This window comes from Dasypus novemcinctus, chromosome 12 (assembly GCF_030445035.2).
Source record: "Dasypus novemcinctus isolate mDasNov1 chromosome 12, mDasNov1.1.hap2, whole genome shotgun sequence".
Classification (NCBI taxonomy): Eukaryota; Metazoa; Chordata; class Mammalia; order Cingulata; family Dasypodidae; genus Dasypus; species Dasypus novemcinctus.
This window is the reverse complement of record NC_080684.1, coordinates 63,482,297-63,500,668: the sequence shown is the minus strand read 5'-3', so window position 1 is coordinate 63,500,668 and position 18,372 is coordinate 63,482,297. Positions and strand designations below refer to the sequence as shown.

Here is an 18,372-nt window from a genome sequence, read left to right as displayed (position 1 = left end):
AAGAGTAAGAACTCTTAAATCGGAACTAAGTGTGCATATAAACATTTATATACACATACAGAATGTGTAAATAATGTGTAACAATATAAAGATAATTCAGTAAATATAAAATTGTATATATAACTCAGAAATATATGTGCAGATGAATATGTATTTCATCTGTTTAAAGCAATGAAATTAATAATTTGATTAATTCATAGGTAATTAAAAAAAATATTTAGAACATCAAAATGTTCAAGTCTATACTTACAGGCATATAAAATTTTCAAGTTTCTTTCAGGAAAAATGCCCTTGGAATGTATTTTAAAATCCATGCATAATAAAATATAGTCAGCATTACTTTTTTTAATTGCAGTGTATAAGTAAACTATCATTGGAGTCACTTAAGAGGGGAAACCAAATTGTAATCATGAATGTCAATTACCAAAATAAAGGAAGCTGATGGCAGTAGGGTATGGGAGTTGAATATATGCTATTTTAAAAGCTTAGTAAATTGTCAGCATTTTTGGGAGACTTTGTTTGTCTCCCCATAAACTGTCACTTTCTGATTTAGGAGTGTTTGTGAAATGAGTCTGGTCAGTAATGGGCCAAGATATCACTATACCCTTTCTCTTATAAATCACAGCAATTTACTCAGTAGGAATGATCTATCCTTATTCTCTCATTCCCCATAATCCAATCACTTCCTCTCATAAGCACTTTCCCTCTGGTTTTCACAATAATGCATTTTCTGTAACTAACAACCATCATTTCCTGATTATCATGCTTCTATCCTTGCACAGGAATGTGGGTCTTATGTGGGTCAGGGTCATCTTTCCCATCCATCTGTGTCCCAATGCTAAGTGTGTTAGCTGAAAGGTGAGTCTGGATAGACCATCATTTTGCCTAGTCTGTATAAAAGTTTGAATGCCCTCAAGTCTACGCCATTTTGATTAAGAAGCACCAAATTTTGGTGTGTCAAATACTATACTTTCAGAATAAGCACAAACACTTATTAGCAACTTTGCCTTCAGCAGAGTACTGAAAATTTAATGATGAAAAAATTATAGGAAATACCTTTGGTTTTTAGTATACCATGCTATGGTGGCTTTTCTAAAAGAATAAACATAAATAACTAAATAAATTGAAAGCAACTTGTAAGACAGAAAGTCTTGAGCTCCCTATATATGTGATTTAAATGCTCTACATCTGCTATCTAAATTTAAGCTCTATTTAAAGCTTATTTAAAGCATCTACACTTCAGGGATTTTTTAGTTTCTGAACTTACTATAACTAAATGCATTGAAACATCTAATTCCTACTGACTGTCATCACTAAATGAAGGGCTCTATTGGTTCTCAACTAATACAGGTACTGGCAGCCTTTAGGATGGTAAGTCAACTTTGACTTGGCACACCTGGAAAAATCAGTGTTGAGTTGTAGGTGGCTCTTGGAACTGAAGGAAATCTAATTGGCTGGGTGGTTTGGGTCTTCAATAACTCAGAGCAGCAAGGGCACTGAAGAAGCTCAGCAACCAGGTTCACTATCTTTGTGCAGGCTGAGAATATCTCTGGACATATCCCTGTCCTCTGTAGTAACTGGCTGCCCTTTCTTATTGTTGGATGTTTCCTTCGAGTTATTTCCCTTCCCAGGATGAGATACCACTGTTGGTGTATGAAATATTTCCTTTCATTTTATGTCTTTAATTTTGTTTTATGTTAGATTTCCCAGCAGCCAGGTGGCCCCACAAAGGGCAAGCACTGCAAGTCAAAGGATTTGTCAGAATAGACCATTTGATGAGTACTGACAGTAATTCATGGTTGTCCATTATATTAGACCTCATTGAATGGTCATCTTATTTAAGGCTGCCTCGTTTTAAGCTAGCTGAAGTTGGAAAAAAGGAATCAAAACACAAAATACAAAAATACTCTCACTTCCAGTATTAGCCATGTCAAGTAAGAATGAAAATATTCTAACATTAAATGATCACTCTTAGGATGAAGTTATACTTCTTTTCCTAGAATAGCATCAGTTTTTATAAAATAATTCTCAGTAACAGTGGTTCTCAAATGTAATCTCCAGACGGGGGAATCAGCATCACCTGGAAAGCAGTTAGAAAGCAAATTCTGAGGCCACACCTCAGACACAGTGATTCAGTAACTCTGGGTATGGGGCCCAAGTCATTCCAAAGCACGTGGCTCAAGTTTAAGAACCACTGCTCTACAACATCAACACATCTTTTGAAAAAGTTGTTAGAAGTTGTAGCATACCCTTACGTGAAAGAAGAAGACATTGCTACTCAGATTTAGTCATCAGTGAGTATAACTCTTGGTAACAAAGGAGGAAAAAGTGGTTGAATTACTGCCTCTGTGAAGGCTAGAAAAGTAGTGATGGGGGAAGCCTGGAACTGGTGACCAACATGGAGACATGTGTATCAAGCCAATGGGACTCTAGACTGGCATCTTCCTACTATGTATTTTATTTTAGTTCTAGATAAACTATGGCGAGAGTTCCCCTGCCGTTACTCCCTCCCAGTCCCAAAGTTCCTAGTGATAACATGTCATCAAGTTCCCCAGGAACATAAGAAAACATCATTAATTCTATCCTAGCTGGAAGCTCTGAATAGGAACAATTCAGATAAGGCTATCACAATAAATGAAGCGTTAAGACCAGGACACAAGGTGCTATTTCAACTTCTCATTCATTTGTATGCAAGTATAATCAGGGTAAAATAAATATCAAGGGTACTAAAGAGAAAAGAAATCAAAAGAGTAGTTTTAGGCTCTGTTTAGCAGAGAAGCCTCACCAATTTTTTTGGAATAGGAGATGGTTGGGTTCTATATTAGAAACTTGTGTGTAATATCCTCAGATATTTCTTAGTCCCAGTTGTCAAAGCTATTCTCTCCCCTCCTGGTACTTCCATATCCCCCTGAGGTTTCACTCAAGTCCTACTTAAGATCTATGAGCACTGTGGGGACATTACCCCAGAAAAGTAAGAGGTTTATGACTGAATCAATGTGTGTAAAATACTTAGAATAGGACCAGCACATAGTAAATATTCAATAAGCCCAGCCATAGTTATTAATACCTACCTTGTCCAGGGCTCTCAATTCAGTTACTGGGCCCATTCAAAAGGGCTCTAATCTACCAGGCATAGGAATCCCAAGGTTTCTGGTGTGGGGAGCTTTCCATAATCAAACCAGAATTCTCAGGACTACTGACACTTCCTTAGTAAACGGGATAGGAACTGAGCTGGATTTTTGCTGACCCAGGTTGAATATTGAGGGCAGGAGTAAACTGGGGTTAACGACCAAAAATTACAATGCCTTAGGCCTACTCAAACTTCTTTTTGAACCAATAAAAGAAGAATCTTAGAACTGTCAAAATGAATTCAATCAACTTGAGATTTGAAGTTTCAGATGATAAAGCAGGAGAATTCATCTTAATTTTAAAACTATACAATGCAGTTGAGTTATAACTGGGTACAAGGTTTCTTCCTGTTAAACAAGTAGTCCCTGGTTTTATGAAAATCAGGTTTTCTATAATATTGGCCATTTAAACAGAAAGCTTAGTGATATTCCTTAATTTCCTTTAACTGTTTAGTTTTTAGTGCTTTTGTTGGAAAACACATTCTACTTGTTTGCAAATGCAAATAAACTTTCAAAATACTTTATATTCTGGAAAGCTTGTTTAATAACTTTGAAAAAGCTTCTTTGACACAAATATATACTTTAATGCTGTATTAAATACTTTAATTTAGATTGCTATTTTTTTCCTTTAAATTATAGTTTTACCTAAATCTCTTTTCTTTGTATCATACCTAGTATGCTGAATTTAGGTATTCTTCTTCTTCTATATTTCCTTCATGAGCCATCAACCTACTATGACCCCAATTCATATGCAAACTCATTGCCAGTTCATTATCTCCTTTAATCATTTAGATGTTGTTAATGGTTCAATACATTCTGAAATAGGCATTTATTATTTTCCTCTACTGCTTGAAATCCTTCCTAATTTATTACATGCGAAGTTCTTTCCTATTTGCAGTAGTTTATTTCTCTTGTGTTAATAAGAAAAATCATTAAAATGATCAACAATATCAGATAGACAGTTTTTGTGAACTAAAAGAAGTTCAACATGTTAAAAATGGACAGTAACTGATAAGGAGAACTTTAATGTTGGCAATAACATGCAAGCATTTCAAAGATAAGCTTTAGAAAAATATTAAGTAGAGAAAATTAGTATGCAATATTTTTCAATTTGGAAAATTTTGACATTAAAATACTTTTATATCAAAGTCCAATGTCTTCTTTCCATATTCATTCAGTCTAATAAACTGAACAGGTAAGGGGAGTGGAAAGATACATGAAAGATAGTCATCTTGTCACCTCTGCTTTTAAGGAACTCAGAGTCTCATAAGAGAGACAAAAATAATTGTAATGCCATGTGTTCAATACTTTAGAAACAAGTTTCTGGAGGGAGAATGGCAAGAAGGATTTATGGAAGGCTTCACAAAGGAGTTATTTTATGTGAAACATAAAGAAAAAGTAGCTGGTATCCAAAAAAGGAGGACAGAAAGATAGTAAGAAAACATAGCAAAGATTCTGGAGTATAAAAGAGAAACAGTAAAGATTGTGTGGAGAATATAAGCTAGATCATAAATGACCTTGCAGAGCATACTAAAGGTTTTGATTTTTACACTGCAGGCAAAGAGAAGCCTCTAAAAGATTTTTACAAAGAATTTAATATCTTATTGATCCAATGTTGATAAGTAACTTTTTTTTTTTTAAGCAAGAGAATCACAAGGTCAGATTGGCACATTCAAAAGCTGGGTACAGGTGGAGGGTTAAAAATAGGAATTGAAAGGCCATTTAGAAATCTTTTGTAATGTAGGAAACAAATGTTAAGGGTCTGGATTTAGAGGTCCTTTAACAAAGAGTAACAAAATTCAAGATATATTTGGAGTTAAACTCAATAGAACACAGGTATTGATTGACTTGGTGGTGGGTAGTTAGAAAGAGTTCATGATTCCTAGATTTCTAGCTTGGACCAAAATGATGAACAAAAATGATGAAAAATCAGATGAACAGCAGTATGATACAATGAAATAGTAAAGGAATACACAGGGAAGAAATGGTTTGCTGTGAGACTTTCAAGGTACCGGTCTAAAAGAAAAGAATGTTGTCTGAATTACCCATTTGGGAGTCTCAGATACCTAATTTAGAGGACTTTCAATGGTGTCTAATCTCACAGTAGCACTACTATAATGTCTAGAATAAAGTAGCATTTCCTCTTGTGGCAGCAGGATCGGGCCTATCCTGAAAATGCACTGCCACTGAATATCTCCTGGATATATTTTCCTATTTATTATGGCTAATTTAGCTCTTATTACCCTATAATAGCTTCTTTATAGAAAGGATAATTTCTATCTTTCTTACTATAGCATTCATCACTTTATAGCTACACTAAACAGTTTAGAATAAATTAAGGAAAATCATTTAATATATATGGTAACATCAAGAAATTTCTTACTTTAAAACAGGTTAAAGAGCTCTTTTCTCTCTATTTGGTTTTAGATCATAAAGTTGAGTCCCTTACACACTTCTTTGATGAGGCATGTTTTGTTGAAATTTTTTTAACCTAACAGATGTTTGGGTAGTTAAAATTCCTCATGAGTATGGTATCCTGTGGTTTTCACAACCTAAGTGGTACTCCAGGAATTTTCCTTTCTGCTGTCTTCCAGTCCTGGTGGTCTATAGGGGATGCACATTATGAGAGTCTCATTTTGTTCCATACTAATTTCAGACGCACACTCCTTTAAAGTTGTACATTTCCTCAGCAGTGTAAGAACCTATTGTGCATCAAAGAGATATTTAACTGCTTTCCATTTATCTTTCCCTCCCCACATACACATAAAATTTAAACTGCCTTTGAGAATAAGAATAATAAAAAATAAGAGATCAGTAAACTAATCTGCAACACTTTAATTTTTAAGTTAAAATTTTCTGCTATTTGTAATTTGTGTGCTAGACTTATATGCATACACTTTTGACATGAAGTAAAGAGTAACGGCTGTTATATAGATGATTTAAGGAGAAAAACAGTTTGACTGCAATGATCTACATCAGAGTATGTGGAAGAAAGAAATGTTAGTTTGAGTTGACTGAATAGTGCTTCCTTTATTCACACTGTTGTACAGTTGATGATTAGAAAGTAAGCCAATTTAACTCTCAGCTTGCATTCTGACTGTGCCCCTGGAGCCTCAGTTTTGTTGCTCTTCTTTATGAACTCAGAGACAGGTTAATACAAATGTATTTTTTATTCTGCATGTTATTTTAGAACCTTTTATAATAATTATTATTCAAAATGGGTGATCTTTTACTTGAGTTATTCAATAGTTTCATTTGAAACAAGCCATCAGTGGCTAACTCTTTATCAAGAAGCTCCGGATATTGATCAAAAATTACAGTAGTAAGTACTTGAGCATAAGTTGACGCCATTAGAAAAAAATACACACTTATTTGAAGTTGGAACTTTATACAATTTTACATTGTTGCTTAGTCTTTTCTCAAGATAAGAGAAGCAGTACATTTTCATCTTTGTATCTTCATAAAAGTATTATGAAACAATATCATGCACATTTTTGATAAATGGTAGGTAATGCAAACATTAATTTATCGAGATTACTTCGTATGTTTGTAAAATGTCTCAAATACAAATACTGTGTGATTCCACTTATATGGAATAATTAGAAGCATGCAAATTCATAGTATGAGAAACTAGAACACAGGTTACAAGGGGCCAGGGTTAGGATGGAGAATGGGGAGTAACTGCTTAATTGGTATTGAGTTATGGTAATTTGAAAAGTTTTGGTAATGGATGGTGGTGATGGCTATAATTATAAAAATATTGTTTCATTAATTGTAGCAAAGTTATCTCACAAATGTAAAATGTTAATAATAGGGAAAACCATGTGAGGGGATTTATACAAGAACATTGCACTTTCTGTATGTTTCTGCAAACCTACACATGTTCTAACAAAAAAAAAATTGGAAAAAAGAGGGAAAAAAATCTCTCAACACAGTGGTTATCTTTGAAATATTCCACCAATATTTATCATATCAGAATGAGCAAAATGGAGCTGAAGAGAGCTGAGAATGGCTAAATTCTGGCGAGTGGGTCCTATACTTGAAAAAGGGTAGATAATTGAGGGCATAATATGGAAGTCAGGACATTGAAGTGGAAAGCCTCCCAAATTTTCAGAATTGAGAATCTGGGTTTATTTAAAAGCTCCACTTCCCAGTTTTAATTACATTTTCTGAGTTGATCATGTTATATGTCATTTTATGCTAATTAAATGTCTTCTAAAATATTCTCTGGAATGCTTACAAGAAATGGTGCATTTAGAAAATCCACTTCCTGGATAAGTAAAGATTGTAAAAGCAGTTACAAATCCGAGTGACATATTTATAAGGAGCAGGATGGGAACCCTTCATGGTGGCAGAGACATAAATTCGAGGTCTATTTTACCCACAAATTGCTAACTCATTGCCCACAGACTAATTTTGGGCTACAGGTGTATGTGGCTTGAACACTAAATGTTTTTAAATGTTTAAAAATTAGTTTCTGGCATTTAGAAACTGAGTATTTTCACATTTTAAAAATCTAACTTTCTTGCTTCTCTGAAAAATTAAAAGATCTGAAAGTATGGATTTTCATAGACAATATCATTCACAAGTGATTAGTGGCTGTTGCTTCAGACAGCCTATTCTGTTTAATTTGCAAACCACTCCCAGGTGCCTTTTGTCAACATACTTCATTCGTTATGGTATCTCTCTGACTCTTCAGGCAACTTCTAATTGCTCCTGGGCATTAAAGTTTATCCATTCAATTAATGTCCCATTTTTCTACTAAATTTGCACTTGTGGTTTCATTTATTCTTTTTTTAAAATTTTAAATGTTTGTTTTTTAAATTTTTGATGAAGCTTTAGATTACATAAATGCTACATACAAAATACAGGGGATTTCTATATGCTCCAACCCCACCCCTCCCACACTTTCCCACATTAACAACAACTTTCATTAGTGTGGTACACTTGTTAAAATTGAAGAACACATATCGAAGCATTGTTACTAACCATGGAATATAATTTACATTATAGTTTACATTCTGCCCCACATGATTTTATAGATTTTGACACAATGTATAATGGCCTGTATCCATCATTGCAATGCCACACAGGACAAATCCAATGTCCTGAAAATGCCCTCATGTTACACCTATTCTTCCCTCTCCCTTGTTCAGAACCTCTGGTGGCCATTGCCTTTTTACCAATGATACAAATTCTTCCATTGCTAGAATAATAATAAGTCTAAACTTATTATTAGAGTTACCTCCTGAAAGCCTCCTTGTTGCTCAAATGTGGTCTCTCTTAAGCCAAACTCAGCATATAAACATACTCCCTTCCCTCTGTGGCCCCAGCATGCAACATGACTCCCGGGGATGAACCTCCCTGGCACCAAGGGATTATTACCAAGTGTCAACTAACGATGCATTTGGGAAAAGACCTTGACCACAAGGGGGAAATATTAAATACAAATGAGTTTTTATGGCTTAGAGATTTCAGAGTTAGTTGGGAGGTCATTCTAGAGGTTATGCTTATGCTCATCTCAGCAGGATCTCATTAACTCTCACAGTAAACCATGTCTCAAACAGTGGGGCTTCTGAGGACTCTAGACACATCTAGATACTATAAGCAGGGCAGACAGGCTCAGCAATTCAGTACCTGCCAGTGGACCTTACTTTGGAATTTATGCACTCCAGTGTAGACTCATTTTTAGTTTCCTTACACATGGCTCTGCCCCTTTTATTTGAACCTATAATTAGCACTATACTTTTAAAATACATGTCCCAGAGATTGAAATCTTTGGTCTGTTCATTTATTCCTGTTGGCTGAATCAATTAAATTCTCTGACTTTAATTATCAAAGTGTGTTCTAATCTTTTTTCTAGTTAGATTAGAATAGATCTTTTCAATATCAACAGGTACAAAATAACCATACTTATTGACCAATCCCCACCCAAACTTAATACTCATATTTCTTTTTTGTTGTTGTTTGTGATGTCAATAGCATCTTCCCATCATCTTCACTGGAAAACAATTCCTCCTCCTTTATCCAGTACAAGTTACTTACTGAAGTTGACCCATTCAAGAAATATGCATTGTGTACCTACGGTACAAGGCACTGTTCCAGGCAGCAAGAAAAGAGCACTGATCAAGACAGACTCAAAAATCAAGCAAAGTAAGGAAATGATCAGATAGTTATAAATTGTAATTAAAATAAGGTTATGTGATAGGAAATGAACATATGGCGTTTTTTAGATTGGGTGGTCAGGCAAATTCATTTTAATGGCTAATTTAAGTAGAGTTCTACATGATAAGAAGCTGCTGCTCATGAGAACATGGGGGTGGAAGAACATACTAGTTAGCAGAAATAGGTAATAAAAATGCCAGAGGTTTAGGAATTTGGCATTTTTATCATTTGTTTGTTTTTAGGGTCAAATCTGTGACCTAGTACATGGGAAGCAGGGACTCAACCACCTGAGATACATCTGTTTCCCAGTTTAGTGTTTTTAAACAACAGAAAGAAGTCCAGTGTGAGTGGAGGTTAATGCTAAGGGGAAAAGTGACCATAGATGAAGTTTGAGAGTTAGGTACAAGCCAAGTCATTGAGGCATTACTAACTATGTTAAGAAATTTGGATTTTATTCTAAGTGCAAAAGAATTTCACTAGGTTACTTTAAGCAGGGAAGTGACATCTTCTGATTTACGTTTTAAAAGATCAACCTGGGAGCTCAGGAGGCTTAGGTTAATGCAGTCATGGCAGATGATGAAGGGTTAGACTAATATGATGGCTGACAATACAAATGGAGAGAAAAGTTTACATGGTGTGGCTGAAATGAATCATTGGCAGAATTACAGAAGAAAAGGACACAGCCTAGATTTTCATACTCTACATTTGGATAAATGAATAATCACACATTTTACTGAAATGAAGACTGAACATAAGAAGGATTGGTGTTAAGTTTAAGAATTATAGTCAATATTCATGCCCAATGAGCTAAGTTGGTCAGGTAAATATGCTAACGTAGAGATTTAGGAGAGCCATGAGAGCTGAAGATATGATTTGGGAATAATCAGTATATGAATAGCCTTAAAAGCCACGTGACAGGATAATGTCGCCTAAAGAGAGATCTCCTAAGGGTTGTATGTTGATAAGGACAAAAGGCCATGGATAGATCTCTGGGGACTCCAACCCTCAAGGTTGAAAAGAGGAGGTGGCACAGCTAGGAAAAGAGCCTGAGAAAGAGCTACCAGAGAGGTAGGAGAAAAACGAGGGGTGTAGATCTTACAGATACCAAGAGTTAAAGTGTTACGAAGGGAAGGCGGTGATCAATTTTGTTGAAGACTAAGTTGTCAGGATTCAATATCAAATGCTGAATTGAATTAGCATTTATTAAGGTATTTACTAGTACAAACATCATGCCAGGCACTATGAGGAATAGTTACAAGACATACATTCAGAAGCCTAGAAAAAAACTCTAAATCAAAGTTTATTTACTACTCTGTTGCTTACCACAGCATCTGTCACTGAAAACCTTTTTGCGTTTCTGTGTATACCAAAAGGTCCCTGCTTCTCTGAGGACTTTATTAAAGATAACACCATTTTTACTCTAACCTGGAGTATTTAAATTTTTTGAGGAATTTCTAGAATTTGTAACCTAGGGAGAAACATTAGGTTAAAAAAAAAAAAGCCACAAACTTACCATATTGTTAACAGTGCTTACAAGACAGAATGGTCTTGTAATTGTATTGGGAGGGGTGACCCTGGCATAACTGAATTTTGTTCTTAAGGGCTTGCCTGGGAATGGCATTTCAAAAAATGTGCATCCATTCTTCAGATCTCTGGCTTGCAGGATTTGATTTGCAATTTATTGGCATTGCTTGGAGACTGTCATAGGTGTATGCAAACAGCACCCCAGGACAAGTAATAATAGAAATGTGTTTACTTAATTATGGTCTGATCTTGTCTAAGCAATCAGGAAAACCAATTAGTTCTAAAATTTAAAACTAAACTTCCAAAAGCAATCTTTACCTACATTTTGAGTGATTCCTAAGAGAAAGCATTGAAACACCATTTTCCTGCATGGAAATTTCCTAAAAGATGTATAAATGACAGAGAAATTTTGAGAGATTATTTTCTGCTCATTCTCTAGATTTTTTTCTGTCTTTCCATCTCAATCTAGGAGTTAGACTCTTTGTAGTTTGTTGATTCAGAATTTTGCATAAGTGGAAAGCAGAAGCCCCTTGATGTCAACAGATGCATGTGTGAGAGAGAACAAGGGGGTCAGGGGGTAGGGTGGGGAGAGACAGTCCCAAACTAAAAAGGTTATAAGGATTAAAAGCCAAGGAATCCTGGATGGTGCTTCAGGGGCAATCACCGGACATTGTAAATCCTCACAGGGCCCACTGGATGGAATGGGGGAGAGTGTGGGCCATGGTGTGGACTGTTGACCATGGGGTGCGGGGGTGCCCAGAGATGTACTTGCCAAATGCAATGGATGTGTCATGATGATGGGAGGGAGTGTTGCTGGGGGGGGGGAGAGGTGGGGTGGGGGTGGTAGGGTTCAATGGGACCTCATATATATATATTTTTTAATGTAATATTATTACAAAGTCAATAAAAAAAAAAAAAGCCAAGGAATCATAGTTTACATCCTAGTTTACACTCTCCTCTAGTACATAAGTGCCATTCAGTTATGGCAGGATATATAATGACCAGCATCTGTCCCTGCAATATCATTTAGGACAACTCCAACTCCCCAAAATGCCCCCATATCTCATCTCTTCTTCCCTCTCTCTGCCCTCAGCAACAACCATGGCCACTTCCTCCAGATCAATAATTCATGCTGTAGCAGTTTGATATGGTTATGAATTCCAAAAATAGATATTGGATTATGTTTGTAATCTGATCTGTACTGGGGCATAATTGAGTTATGATTAGGGTGTTGGTGGGTGGGGACTCACAGATAAAAGGCACGGCAAAGAACAGTTGAGGGTTTTCTGATGTTGGAGATTGATGCTAAAGACTTAAGCTGGAGCTCCAGGAAGTAAGCTCCCAGAGGGAAGAGAAGACAGCCTCAGGAAGAAAGGAACCTTGAACTCAGAAAAAAGCAAGCCGCAGGAACGTTGGAGCCCAAGAAGCCTGTACTCTCGCAGACTTTGGCAGTCATCTTGCTCCAAATAGACTTTGGTGAGGAATTAATTTATGCTTATGGCCTGGTATCTGTAAGCTCCTACCTCAAATAAATACCCTTTATAAAAACCAACTAATTTCTGGTATTTTGCATCAGCACATCTTTGGCTGACTAATACACATGAGGTGCAGCAGTGCTTCATATTGTATTCACCAAATGCAATGAATGTGCCACAATGATGAAAGAGATTGTTGATATGGGAGGAGTGGGGGGGGGTGGGTATGTGGGAACCTCTTACATTTTTTAATGTAACATTTTTTGTGATCTATGTATCTTTAAAAAAAATACAATTCAATTTTTTTAAAAAAGGGAATTGAAAAGCACGGAGACAATCAATGATTAAAAAAAAAAAAGCCAAGGGAACTAGATGGCAATCCGTATGGCCCAAACAGGCTTCTCCCAATGTTGTGTTGAAATATAGAATTGGCATAACTCTGGGAGTTTGAGAAAAGCCCTAATAATAACTGAAATTAAATTTTCTCTTTTGGTTTTCAATTAAATTTAAAATAAATATATTATTGCATGTGTGAGTTTCAGAATTAACTCCATAATTTTGTATGCTTGATGATTTTGCACACATTTGAATTGAGTAGAATATGTAAATATGCATGTAAGAGAGAGGGAGAGAGTGTGTGTGGATCTCAGAAGAAAACGAAAAGTTTTACTTACGACCAGACAGGGTTTGTGTAGAAATCCAATCTGAAGCATTGCCATAGCCGGCATTGGTACTGGCAGCCACTTGGAACCTATACCATCTAAATTTCTTTAATCCATATATTGTTTCTTCAGTTAAGTTGGCTTCATAAAGATATTGAATTTTTTGAAATTCAACACATTCTTCAGATTCCCATTCTCTGCATTTTTGAGCACGAAGTTGAGTAGTAATTTTGTAATTTTGGAAGTAGCCAAAGATAGTGTCAGGTCTTACCCACGTCAATGTTGCGCTAGTTGACTGAACATTAGAAAAAGCAATATTTATGGGAACACTGGGAACTAAAAATTAAAAGGAAAAAAAATAAAAACAATTAGTTACCTAATATTTTATAAAAATCCTATGTATAAAATGAACTGAAATTTACACTCTCAGATTTTAATATGTAATAAAGATTGAAGTCCACATGAACAGAACATAGCTTATTAAAGTTTCACAGTATGAGATGGCGTGAAGGATGAAGAAGAAGCTCTAAAATTAGAACAAATTTAAGGGCCTAATCATCTGCTATTCTCTTTACAGTGAGGCAGGGGTAGCTCTTGCAATTGTATTAGCTGGGACCACTCCTACCATTTTTGTATAAGCACCAAAGCTACAGAAGGAGGAAACGGAATTTTAAATTATGCCATTATCATGCACCTAGCGGAGATCTTCTATTCCTACTGCCCCCATTATTCGAAGGAATAGAAGGCAAACTTCTCTGATTACTGTTTTTAATCCCTGTCTTGCTTCCAAATCCAACCCTAAATAGTTTATATAAATTTAACTTTGGTTTCATCTATGTACAATTTACTGATACAAAAGAAAATGTAAATATAATCCTAAATACTTCCCTCAGTATGCTCTGAGATTTTAATATTCAGTTCCCAAGAAAAACATTGTTTTATATTTAAATTTCTTGATAGATGCAGCACAACTTACATATAGTAAATGATTTATAAACAATTCAAAATAAATAATTATTAAATTTATTTATATAATTAGTTGGTTTTATTTTATCTTATAAATATTTAAAAATGAACAAAACCCTTTCTAGAACATCATGAAGCACACCAATATTAATGCAGAGTCTAAAGTATGTGTATGTCACCCACAATCACGTGGTCCTACCTGGAGTTGCCCATTAGATTCCACTGATTTGCTAAAAACATGCCATGTGCCAAGCTCTGGGCCTGGTGTTAGATATTCAAGAAACATTACGTTCACATTCTATTTTCAAGAAATAGTAGTTTGTTGGGCAAGTAATATAAGCATGTTATGGTCACACATATGAAAGGAAAATGAACTAAGTGATATGGCCTCTTAGCCATACCTTATTCTGCTCAGAATACTAAGATAGATGAAATAATAACAATGACTTCCATGAAAATTACATAATTAATGAAAATAATGTGAATATTGACACTCAAAATAAGAAAACTAATAAATATTTAGAAAATTCATTCACTCCTAAACCTCTTATATTAACCAAACATTAAATAAATATCTGCCAAGCACCTACTATGTGCCAAGTTCTAGCATAGGTCCTGGGACTACAATGAACAAAAGAGACAAAACTTCCTGCCTTTGTGAATTTACATTCATGGGGTTCTACATACAATCAAAGAATAAATAAGTGTGTACATTATATTTTGGATGATGAATTGTATCATGAAGAAAAATAAGGAAGAGAAGAAAGATACTTCCAGGGATATTGAACTTTAAATTGAGTGATCATAAAAGGTCTTACCGGGAAACGGACTTGGCCCAGTGGTTAAGGTGTCCGTCTACCACATGGGAGGTCCGCGGTTCAAACCCCGGGGCCTCCTTGACCCTGTGGAGCTGGCCCATGCACAGTGCTGATGTGCGCAAGGAGTGCCGTGCCACGCAGGGGTGTCCCCCGCGTAGGGGAGCCCCACGCGCAAGGAGTGTGCCCGCAAGGAGAGCCGCCCAGCGCGAAAGAAAGGGCAGCCTGCCCAGGAATGGCGCCGCCCACACTTCCTGTGCCACTGACGACAACAGAAGCAGACAAAGAAACAAGATGCAGCAAATAGACACAGAGAACAGACAACGGGGGGAGGGTGGGGATTAAATAAATAAATAAATCTAAAAAAAAAAAGGTCTTACCTATTAGAAGATATTACATAAATTCCTGACGGAGGTATGTGAATATCTGGGGGAGATGAATTTCCAGCAGAGGAAACCACATGATTTAAGGGCCTAAGTTGGTAGCATGCCTAGTATATTTGAAGAATAACAAGGAGGTCATGTAAATAGTAGTAGTTGAGGTCTAAAGAAACAATGAAGACTTGGCTATACAAAACACGGTAGGGCATTGTTGTGATTTTCATTTGACAGAGAGTGGTTTTGAGCAGAGGAGAATTAGTACATAACATGTTTTCACAATATCACTAGCTTCTGGGTTAAAGATAGACTTAAGTGAGACAGGGTGGAAACAAAGAGACTAATTAAAAAGCGACTGTAATATCTGAAAGAGATGATAGTGGCCTCGGGCAGGAGATGGTAGTAGCAGAGTTGAAGAGAAGTATTCAGATTCTGAATATAATTTGAAGGAGAACTAACAGAAATTTGCTGATGTGTACATGTGGAATATGAGAAAAAGAACAAAAGGAAAGTTCTAAATTTTCTGGATTGAGCAAATGGAAAGCTGAAGTTGCTCTTAACTAAGATGGTGATATTGTGAAAGGAGTAAGCTTTGGGGAGGAAGATTATGAATTTATTTTGAGTATGTTAACTTCCAAATGCCTATTAGATGCCCAGGAGGAGATGAAGACTAGTAAACGTATATGAGTCTGGAATTCTATAGCTTGATCTGGATTTTAGTTAAAAATTTGGATTTCCTCAAGTTTTGACTGAATTATATACAGACCAATTGCTTCTATATTTGCCTGAAAATGAAAGTGAAGAGAAAGTTTAAAGCAATGAAAAATTATTAGAAGGTTAAAGTCATGTGATCAGATCCAATGTTTTGTTTTCACATACTAACATTCATCGTCAAGTCATACTGCATTTACTCTAACATTAACTTTAAAAGTAGAATTATAAACAAAACACTTGATATACTATTTTCAATATACCCCCTTTTCTGTCTTATCTGTACTGTAGAGAAGCAATAGCAGAAAAGTTATTTTTAAGGAGAATTTACAGAGAGCAGATGTAGCTCAATGGTTGAACACCTGCTTCCCATGTACAAGGTCCTGGGTTCAGTTCCTGGTATCTTCTAAAAAAACTTTTTTTAAAAAGAGGGGAACTTGATTTTCTAGAAGGAGAAGCTGTAAAACTGACTAAAAATGTATTCCAATAATTTAAACAAACCCCTCAGCCATTTAATTTAAGCTCAGATAGCCTTAGGATAAGACAAATTTTTGAAGTATTCTAACACAAAGCAATGAAATATGATTTGGTGAACAGAGAAGAGACAACATATCGGGTAGGATTTTCACTCGTTATAAAGTGTTATAAAGTGGAGATACTAGAATAGAGGTAATATGAACCAAGTTAAGTTCAATTATGGCTTATAATGCATGTTGTCAATATCAAGTAGGAAGATTTCACAAGAGTTAAGACATAGTGTGCCAGAGGGGCTTTAGATAGCTTGTCAGGTTGTCTAGTAAGGAAGGTAGTCAGGAAGCTACCAGGAGTCAGAAGAAGATGTTCAGGGGTATATTTTATCAAATCCCATCTGTTAATTGTATAATAGGATAGAGGACAAGCTTATAAACCATTTGATTTGTTCAGGAAAGATAAATAAGGTGGAAGCCACTTTAGATCTAATCTTTTTGGTTGAATCCATAAGAAAACGTAAAATCACAGAATCTCAGAATTTGAAGGAGACTTGGAGATCATCTTGGTCAATACAACTCTTTGTATCTGACTTCTGTGGTAGTCAGAATTGTAAGATATTCTCCAAGATTCTAGGTCCTAGTGTACTTATACCTTCTTCCAATAATTCAATCAAACATTAATCTAGGTACTGTTATTAATGGATTTCTACACACTTAATTTAGATTCCAAATCAATTGACCTTAAAAGAGAGATATTACCTGGGTTGGCCTGACCTGATAACAGAAGTCCTTTAAAAGCAGAGTTTTCTCTAGCTAGTTGCAGAAGTCAGAGACTCAAAGCTATAGAAGGTTTTGGTGTGCAAAAAAATGCTCCATTGCCAGTTTCGAATAAAAAGGGGCAATGTGGGAAATAATTAAAAGTAGCCTCTCTGACCGCTGAGCACAGCTCTTGGCCAATAGCCAGCTAGCAAATGGAGATCTCAGTCTTAAAACAGCGAGAAAGTCAATTTAGCGACAACCATTGAGGCTGGAAGAAGCCTCTGAGCTCCACACAATAATGCAACTGACCATCATTTTGATTTTAGCTTGTGACTCTGAGCAGAGAACCCAAAAATGGGTTATGGATTGAATTGTGTACCCCTAAAGGACACATTCGAGTCCTAAATCCTGGCCAGTGAATGAGCTCATTTGTATATAAGATCTTCAGAGATCCTACTAGTTGAGAAAAAGGCAAACTGAATTTGGGTGGGTCTTAATCCAGTGTGACTGGAGTCCTTATAAGCAGAGGAAATTTGGACACAGTGAAGAGGAGACAGACAGAGAGAGAGAGATGGCCATGAGACAGAGGCTGAGACTGAGTTATTGATTCCTGGCAAGCAACCTCCAGGATGCTATAGACTCCAGTGAAAGCAGATTCTTGCCAACACCTTGAATTTGAACTTCTAGCTTCCAAAACTGTGAAAACATAAATAAATACTTAGTGTTTAAGCCAATTAGTCTCTGGCACTTTGTTACAAAAGGCCTCACAAACCAAGACACATGGCATACCTGGACTCCTGACCTACAGAACTCTGAGCCAATAAATGGGTGTTATTTTAAGCCACTAAATTTGTGGTAATTAGTTACATGGCAAGAGAAAATGAATACAACCTCCTTTTACAAAATGAGCAATCTTTGCTTATTCAGCCATTGCTTAAATACATAGAGGAAAGAGAAACTCTAAATCTTGAAGGATTTTATTTTAAAATGTATTTCCAGATAGTTCTTTTCCTCATATAGTCTTGTTTATTTTTAACTAAAATCTACCTTCCTATAAATCCTATTTCTTAAATGCACATGAAATAGCCCTAACCCTATTTTCATCTCCACTGCGCTCCAACACTATATCACAGATCCCTAAATGTTTTGATTCTGCATCCATATCAATAACAAAGTTTGGACAACTACTTCAAAATATGTATGTTTATATGTTATATTCATGTAAAAATGTCAATCTATATATTCGACTATAACTGCCAGTGTCTAGACTAATGCTTGGAAGATGTAGGCAGGAGATAAAGCAGGAATCACATTATATTG

At 35.8% G+C, this 18,372-nt stretch overlaps 1 protein-coding gene across 1 annotated transcript in view; it reads right to left on the bottom strand.

Annotated features, from left to right (window-relative positions):
- The window catches only part of PTPRQ (protein tyrosine phosphatase receptor type Q), a 228,818-nt gene that overhangs the window by 94,884 nt on the left and 115,562 nt on the right, over positions 1-18,372 (bottom strand). The window contains exon 26 of the mRNA XM_058308484.2: positions 12,967-13,290. Coding sequence (XP_058164467.2) covers positions 12,967-13,290 — 324 coding nt within the window. The remainder of the gene's footprint in view (positions 1-12,966; positions 13,291-18,372) is intronic.